This window comes from Lytechinus variegatus, chromosome 8, assembly GCF_018143015.1.
Source record: "Lytechinus variegatus isolate NC3 chromosome 8, Lvar_3.0, whole genome shotgun sequence".
NCBI classification, from domain to species: domain Eukaryota; kingdom Metazoa; phylum Echinodermata; class Echinoidea; order Temnopleuroida; family Toxopneustidae; genus Lytechinus; species Lytechinus variegatus.
The window spans coordinates 5,960,847-5,970,227 of NC_054747.1; the positions used below are offsets into that span (position 1 = coordinate 5,960,847).

Consider the following 9,381-nt stretch of genomic DNA (forward strand, 5'->3'; position numbering starts at 1 on the left):
GGAAAAGCTATAGATCTGCTTTTTTGGGGCGAGGTTTTAAAAATTTATCATTTGCGGATAATCAAAAAGATCGACGATAAGACTAGGGTCCTAATCATTTACAACTATGGAATGCCAGGATTATCATCATACACAAGTTCTCACATATTCGCCGTCATGATATTACACAGTTGTTTGTATTCATTGTCTATCAGATCAGTATGTTTATTCTTTAACACAGGTATAAAAACACATACTTGTAGACAAGGATATATATTATGTCACTTCTGTCTTTACATCGTGGGAATTGATTGGATCAATCAATTTACTTTATGAAACAGGGACCTGTTATTTCTTCAACATTTACTTGCACTGGTGATTCCGGGGGAGGGGGAGGCAAAGCTGGCCCGTGGCCCCCCCCCCCTCTTTGAGAGGCACAATTTATTTTTTTTAATGTAAAATGCCGTTAAACAAGAAGCGTGCCCCCCCCCCCCCTGAAAGTGAAGACCTTGTTTTATTGCTTGTCAAATTCTTACGTGGACGAAATGTCCTTATTTTTGGTTGAAACCTTTTTATTTGTTGTTTGCTTGTCAAAATTTTCCTCGGGGAAAATGTGCCCCCCCCCCTATTTGAAAATCCTGGATCTGCTCCTGGTTACTTAGACTTTAAAATATTACTCTGAAATAAGTCAATACTGTCTGAAATATTGCATGTACATTGAATTTACTGATCTACTGAAAAAATCACATGTCTTCCTATTTATTATTAGTTTAAAGATATGAGTGAATCTCTTCTCATTTACATCGTTGGCGTATCAATTCAGTTCCAGACGAGTCTGTTATTAATCCGTTGACTAAAAGCTTATGCATGTAGAATTTATGACGTAATACCTAACACAAAGTATGCATCTAAGTCTCGTAGAATATTTAAGATTATAGGTATATGAAATTTTGAGAAATATATAATTCTTTATAAGATTTGTACTTTTAATGTCCGTTGACTTTCGGGTATGAATTTGCCAAAATTAGTTGTTTATTTTGTAGACGATTTTATACACGCTGAAATAATATTGATGTACAATTTATGATATCAATGTTTGACTTTCAATTCAAGTTGGGATACCACCGTTGCAAACGAGGCAGTTTTAAGGAGTTTTTGTTCTTAGAGCTGTTCGTGATTTCAGGATAAATGGCAAGCCATAATGTTATCGCATTAGTATATCCAGACTATCTTAAGATTAACATTTCGTAAGTTAGCAAGAATTGTCAAGATTTTGCAGCTCAAACTAGAATTGATGACGTTATATTATTTCTGAAAATGTTTAGATGGAATTGTATGAAACTATGTATTTGTGCCAATAATATGAAGCAACCAATGTAGCAGTCTTGAAAGAAGGAGAGTGCGTGTCGCTAAATGCAATTTGCGCCAGTCAATTATTTTGGAATACCTTGTATGTTGTAGTCGTGGTAGTTATTGTAAGTTGTTGTAGATTTAGTTATTAGTTGCATAGTTCATACAGAAAAGTACTCTTGAATTAAAACTAACAGAAGCAATTGTGTAATACATGCCAAGTCTTTCATTGTGTACTTGAAAACCCCTTTTTCTGGTGTCCAACATTCTATAACGAAATTTCAGAAGTATAAGAACCGTTCATAAAGTCTGATGTTACTCCCATTTTAATAAATATTTTCTATTCAAGATCAATCTGCTGCACATTAATTGATGAGACAAGTTGCTACCTTAAGATCTTTATGAGGTGAAGTGTTCATTTCTATCACCACTGTTATGTTTGTCCATTTAAAACATATTTCACGTATTTTGTTGATTTGAATATTGCAATTTTGATTTTTGTTTGCACATAATTGATGTTATCTTTGTTACAATCTGGGTATTGAGGGATATTGTTTTGCTTCCATCTCATTTTTTCTGTTAAATCGTGATACCTGTGCAATTCTGTGTTTTTTCTTTGAAAAGAATATATATGATTCGTTCATGAAAAGGTGAAATGTGCATGTAAAGGAGAACAAGCATTTGTCGTCTTTTTCATTAAATAAGTTTTTGATATGGAAACAACAATTGCATTACTGGAATGGGCAATCTCTTGATCGAAAATGATCCTATTGGCTACGATGGTAATGGTTGGTAATGCGTGGTGGTGATTATGACTGTGATTATGATGAGAGTAGTTATAATGATGATGATGATGGTGATGATAACGGTGATGATGATGACGAGGATGGTGATGATAATGACGATGATGAAAGTGATAATAATTGCTGTGATGGAGGTGGATGTGATAAGGGTAATGATGATGATGATTAAAAAAAGATGATCATCATCAATAGTGATGATTTTGTTGACAATGATGAGGAGAAAGAGGCTGATAATGATTATGATGATTATGATGGTGATGATAATGATGATAATGATGATGATGGTGATGATGATAATGCTGACGATGATGATGATGGTGATGATGATGATGATGATGATGATGATGATGGTGATGATGATGATGATGGTGATGATGATGATGATGATGATAATGGTGATGATGATGATAATGGTGATGATGATGATGATAATGGTAATGATGATGATGATGATAATGATGATGATAATGGTGATGATGATGATGATGATAATGGTGATGATGATGATGGTGATAATGATGATGATAATGGTGATAATGACGATGATGGTGAAGATGATGATTATGATGATGATGATCTACAAAAAGACAAGAGCAAATCACGTGGCAAATGAAGAGATTAAGATGGATTAGTAATATTACAAAACTTGTAATGATTTTCATAAATAGCCAAACATGAATAAAAGTATACAAACAGAATCAGTGAAACCATTTTAAACATAACCATTTAATGTTATGAATTGAAGACAAATATATCAAATAAGATGCTGGAATAATAAGTACTATAGATCGATAAAATAAAAAAAATGTTGCATGCCTGCTGATATATAGGCTTCTGAATACAAATAAAAAAAATCACTAGCAACAGTCCTGGGACCCGTTTCATAAAGGACTTGCAAGTGTTGTAACTTTGTCATAATGGCAACTACCATGGTAACCTTGATTTTGATTGGCTGCTGAGTCCTGTTGCCATGGTAGTTGCCATAATGGCAAAGTTACAACAGTTGCAAGTCCTTTATGAAACGGGCCTCAGTTTTTCAACACACTCCAAGGTATTAGCAAATTTAGTTCTTCGCAGCAAGCAATGAGTGACCTCACCTTAGTGAATATAACGCCGCAATTGAAAATACAACGCAGTATATTCACTGAGGTGACGTCAAAACCTAGAATATAACAAATGCGATCCTCGCAGCTATGGTCACGTGGTGGCGTATTGACCTATCACTGATTCGAATCTACATAACCGATGTAATATTATATCTAATACTATAACAATGGTCTGATTTCGCAGAATGGAATGTTCAAAGTTAGCATCAAGGTATAATCATTAGACTCAGCTGAATAATTAGAACATTGCTAAAAAAACATTAAATGATAGCTTTACTCTAATTATCACTAGGGTCTTTTTGTAACATACAGCTCATAATATTGACAATATTAACCAATGGTAGTACGTTTTGACACTAAATCTCACTGCCACTGTTATGCGCAATTTAACTATGAAAATAATGTCTGAATGATTTTTTCAATTCAATTCTTTATATTTCATTTCCATTCAAAACTTAATACAAAGTAATATAAAGTAAAACAAATCAAGTACAATTTTACAGAAGGGCATTCTTACTTCGTAGAAAACACACACAAAAACAGTATAATATAGAGCATAAATGGAAATGAGGGGGGTCCACTAAAAGCAAAGCTTGTAAATTGTGGATCCCCATTGGAAATGAAGAAAGTATAGTCGACTTATTCTTATATGCGTACATGTATATATTACAGGAAAGAAAAAAGAGAACGAAAGAAATCATATTGATACAATCATAATTACTGAACAAATGCAAAGCTTTTCACACAAAGAAGTCTTCGTTGTAAAGGATATGTTGGGCAAGACAGAAGAAAAAAAGAAAGAGAGAGGGGATGACAAGACATAGAAAACAAGACAAAACAGGAGACAGGACAGTACAAGACAAGATAAGCACTATTTTCTTAAAGGAGGAAAACTAAGAATGGGAAAGGGCTGACCACGAACCAGCTTGATCTGGTGAAATAACAAATGATATAACTGAACGATTATATCAGATGGAAAAAGATAACACAATAAAAGTGAAAAATGTAAGGATCATAATCAAGATAATGAAGTGTTAGTTCCGTTGCGAAGAATTATAGGAATTAAGCAGGATAAGTTTGAGTTTACGTTTGAATGAATTTAAGGAGACATTGTCTTTAACATCATTAGCTAGTGAGTTCCAGAATTTAGGACCGCTGAATAGGAATTTAATTTTGGCCAGTATAGTTCTGTAAAGTGGAATTTGAAGTTCGTTAGTGTTTTTCGTGGGGCAGTTATGATAAATTGATTATTTTAGGGAACATGGCATCAAAAATATGGGGAAGTGCATTATTATTATAACTATACATGAAGTGCCCTAACTGTAGTAAATACAGGTCTTTGACTTTCAACAGTTTACTTTCTAGAAAAAGTGGGTCCGCACGCGAACCTATATTTCGTGAATTTATTTTGATATATTGATGGAAATATAACAAAAAACGATACCCTACTGAAACCATATAGTAATTTTTGTTCCTTGTACACCCAGGAGCGATGAATGATAATAATGATAATACATATAAACATATATATACATTTACATGTACATACATATCATCCTGGTTAACACCAAGCCATTGCCATACTTGTCATGTAAAATACTTTCATTGGGCATATGAGATGTTTCAATGTTATCACTCAAGACACCAATATGTAATTATAATCCAATTCTTTCCGACTAGTTTACTAAATCAATCTACCCCCCCCCCCCCATCATCAACACTACTAATCCTCTCTTTGTAGCCAAGGATTTTTCATGCATTACACGCCGATAATATTACTTACGTAATCATAAAAGTTTCAAAATACTTAAGGGGCAAGCCCATGCACCCGAAAGAAAAATGGATTAGACTCAAACGATGAGGATGCACTCCCACAGTACTTTCTCATATGGGCCGTCTGCACCATCCCCAGTTTTCAAATTAGCGCGCTATTTCTGATCCAGCAAAGTATCCTGATCTGAACAATCTCGAGATTATTTGTAATGGGGATTCAATTATCGCGCTGGTTCGTAGGAGTAATATCGAGATTGCAATCCCAAGTCAACTTGGGATTATTTGTTACAAATGATCACGCTAATTTGCAGGTGCATATGCACTCGGAATTATTTATTCAGGGCGTCAGACCATAATGCATCGATGCCTCGCTCGAGCAGGAATCGCTCTTCTTGCGATGGTTGAGATGAGGTTTCTTGAATCTCGAGATTAATCGCGAAGGGCCGATCGGGTTAAACTCTTGAGATTAAGCAAACTCGGGATGGTGCAGCACCGCCTAAAGCCTTGTATGTTTTTCTTTTCTACTGACGTCATGATCAATCAATATTGATTTAACTCCACATCTTCACTCTCGCATGTAACTGTGGGCATGGGGGGAGGGGGAGTCTGATATTCTTTATGTTTCCTGCATATAGATGTTAGACATCCTCTTCTCATAATTTGTCATATTCAAGTCGTTTCTGTAAATGAACGAAAAAGCATGGGTTATTCAACATTATCTACCATTTATTTTAGTGTTTGATAATCTTCAAACTTACACCGATTTGCTATCACCTTTGTTTCAGTTAATTGATACAAAGCTATAGGCTTATAGCATTGCGGAAGTTTATGTGAATTTTTCTATTCATATTTTTCTTAATTTTGAAATGCATGCCAAACAAAAAAGAGTAATTTAACAAAATGATATACAAACATTATGATTTTAAACTCATTGAAAAAAGTGCGAATGGGAACCCTTTTGCCGAGCATTTAGAACCCTCAAGAAAAGGGGATTCAAAAGGTTATGTGTAATAATCATAATAATAATAATAATAATAATAATAATAGGCATTTATATAGCGCCATCTATCTAGAAATATTCTATTCCGAGGCGCTTTATACGTGCTCAAGATCCTTAAAAAGTTCTAAAATGAACCCGAATGAGTTCAAAGATGGTTGTTTAAGGTATTTCATAACCTTTTCAAACCTTTATACAGGTACAAGCATATTACCCTTTTGGAACCTTGTTCCTGAAGGGTGTATTTACCGTGTAATGCTGTACTTAAAAATATTTTATTGCTATTAAGAAAAATGCACAGCTCAGCAATTGTATCTGCATGATGTTGAACTACCTATAGTATACTTTTCAATTATTATGATCGGTATATTTAGATCATGTTTTGTGACCAATATGCTTGTTCGCAATACATGATGTAAAAATAAATCAGGAGGTTTTTTTTGTGACTTGACAAATGCTTAAAGGGAAAGTTCACCCTGAAGAACAGTTTGTTGTAAAAATAGCAGAAAAAATAATAAAAAATATTGGTGAAGGTTTGAGGAAAATCCGTTAAAGATTAAAAAAGTTATTAGAATTCAAAGTTTTGGATTTGTGACGTCATATACGAGCAGCATTCCTACATAGCAAATGGTAAAAAATCAATGAATTTCAAATTTTGTATGGTTCCTGATGACTTTATTTTGTTTTCTATTTATGATCGGGTGTGAAATGATTTGTCTAGTGATATACAAAAGGCACAGTAAAACTATTTTCAATTTTCTGAGAAAATGACATTTCATTGATTTTTTTACCATTCGCTATGTAGGAATGCTGCTCGCATATGACGTCACAAATCCAAAACTTTGAATTCTAATAACTTTCTTAATCTTTGACGGATTTTCCTCAAACCTTCACCAATATTTTTTTTTATTTTTTCTGCTATTTTTACGATAAACTTTTCTTCAGGATGAACTTCCCCTTTAAAATCTTTTTACTGTTCTTTTTCTTTCACTAAAAATAGTGTAAAACCTTACTGATAACTGCTCAGTAATGCGCGCGCCCTCAAAACAGGATCTGACTGATACCGCGCGTAAAAGGGAATTTAAGAGCAATCTCTGTTCAAATTTAAAGGGGAATCCAACCCAAATAAAAACTTGTTTTTATAAGAAAAAGAAAAATCAGACAAGTTGATAGGTGAAAGTTTGAACAATATTGGACAAACAACAATAAAGTTATGATTTTTTAAAGTTGTAAATATTGGTAATCACTATACCCATGGAGACTTCAAATTGGCCGCATATGGGATGTCATAGTGATGTAAGGCAAGGACTTCTCTTCCATGTACTCCAATACATATTGTGGCTAAAATGTCATTTTCCCCAAAAGTTTTATTTAAAATTATATTTTTCTTTCATAAGGACATAAAACAATATACTACCTGGATTATATTAAGATTACTGCCCCAGGGGAATGTGTACTTAGGAGAAAACCACAAATCCCTGATAATAAAGTACATGGCCTATGGGAAAGTTGTCCTTGCCCCATGTCAAAATTTACTTACCCAGTTGCCAATTCGAAATCTACATACTACTAGTGATCTCAATTTTAAAGCAGCCATAACTTTCTTATTGCTTGTCCGATTTCTTTAAAACATTCGCCATTCTCTTTAATTTATTTTTCTCCTTCCCAACACAACATTTAATGGCCAAGGCTGGGTTCCCCTTTAAATCTTTGTAAAACATCTCTTGTGCCACGGCTATGAGTCATAACTTCCTATATATCGCCAATTAAATGAACGTAACTACAGAACTTACCCATAATTAAAATTCTCTGACGCACCTGTTTGGGAATGTAAAATAAAAACTTCATTAAAATGAAGATATGACGAATCACCGTGACATATAACTGCGTGAAATACACGTTGCATTCTGCTACGATATTTTTTTCTGTTTGTAGGCCAATTCTAATAATAACTTTGATGTCTATTGCAATTATGGTCTGTTTAATGTGTGCACATGTAACTATCATGTTTGGTATAATATTGGTTTCAAACACAAAAGTATATCTCGTATGAACAACATGATCAGATTTAAATCGAATTTTCACCTAACTTAAAAGAGTGTTTGTTATTTTTAAAGCGAGACATCTCTTAAGTAAGCCAAAGTCAAATAAGAGATGAAAGCCTTAAAACAGGCCTCATAGGCCCAGACAGTTGAAAGGAAATAAGGTTAAACATCTCACCTGCACTCTGTGATTTTTGGTATTTTTTCATCTTATAACTGTTACGAAGCATAAAACATAGAGTTAATAAGATGAGGAGACCAAGAACGCCAAACCCTGCAATTACACCGATAATCCATGCTTCCAAACCTTGAAATCAGAAGAAATTACAATTAAAAACATCTATCAAGATTAATTCGTGTTTTACTAATTAGGCCTATGGTAATTCATTTTTCTATTATTGGCTTATAATGTACATTAAGTTATAGCTCACATCTCTGTCGGTAAAGCGACGGTTTCACAATCACGTGACCAATATTCGATTCCCCCTTCTCTTCTTCTTCTCTAGGTGTACTGCCCAACGCCCCACAGTGGGAGCCAACCGGGCAGGAAGTACGCAGATGTTAATGGTGCGGAGAGAGAAGATGCTTTTTTAGTCTTTGCTTTGCTTTGTATAGATTATTAGCCCTTGGTGTGCTAATAACTTTTAAATAAGGCATTCATATTCATTACCAATGGCGTACATATAGGTGAGGAGGCATGGACAATAAAAATATTCAAGACCAAGAAAATAGGGGAGACAATGGGTGCGAAAACAGTGACATTATTACTTTTTGAATATTTTGTCAAAATCTACCATAAAAATCAGATTAATATATTTAAAGGGGAAGTTCACCCTGACAAAAAGTTTATTGTAAAAACTAGCAGAAAAATTAATGAAAAATATTGCCGAAGGTTTGAGAAAAATTCATCAAATAATTAAAAAGTTATTAGAATTTCAATTATTTGATTTGTGACGTCATATGCGAGCAGCATTCCTACATAGCAAATGGTAAAAAATCAATGAAATGTCATTTTCTCAGAAAATTGAAAATGGTTTTCACTGTAACTTTTGTATATCAATAGACAAATCGTTTCACACTCGATCATGAAAAGAAAACAAAATTAAGTCATCAGAAACCATACAAAATTTGAAATTTATGCATTTTATATTGCATAACACATGGGACAGCTGCTCGTTCATGACGTCACAAATCCAAAACTTTGAACTCTAATAACTTTCTTACTCTTTCACGGATTTTCCTCAAACCTTCACCAATATTTTTTACTATTTTTTCTGCTATTTTTACAAGAAAGTTTTCTTCAGGCAGAACTTCCCCTTTAAAAGATAAGC

General features: G+C 33.8%; 1 protein-coding gene across 1 annotated transcript in view; it reads right to left on the reverse strand.

Moving 5' to 3' along the window:
• Positions 1-4,031: 4,031 nt before the first annotated feature.
• The window catches only part of LOC121420602 (sushi domain-containing protein 2-like), a 37,557-nt gene continuing 32,207 nt past the window's right edge, over positions 4,032-9,381 (reverse strand). Inside the window, exons 21-23 of the mRNA XM_041615264.1 lie at positions 8,229-8,357; positions 7,802-7,826; positions 4,032-5,691 (exon numbers count right to left, since the gene is read on the reverse strand). Coding sequence (XP_041471198.1) covers positions 5,628-5,691; positions 7,802-7,826; positions 8,229-8,357 — 218 coding nt within the window. The 3' untranslated portion in view covers positions 4,032-5,627. The remainder of the gene's footprint in view (positions 5,692-7,801; positions 7,827-8,228; positions 8,358-9,381) is intronic.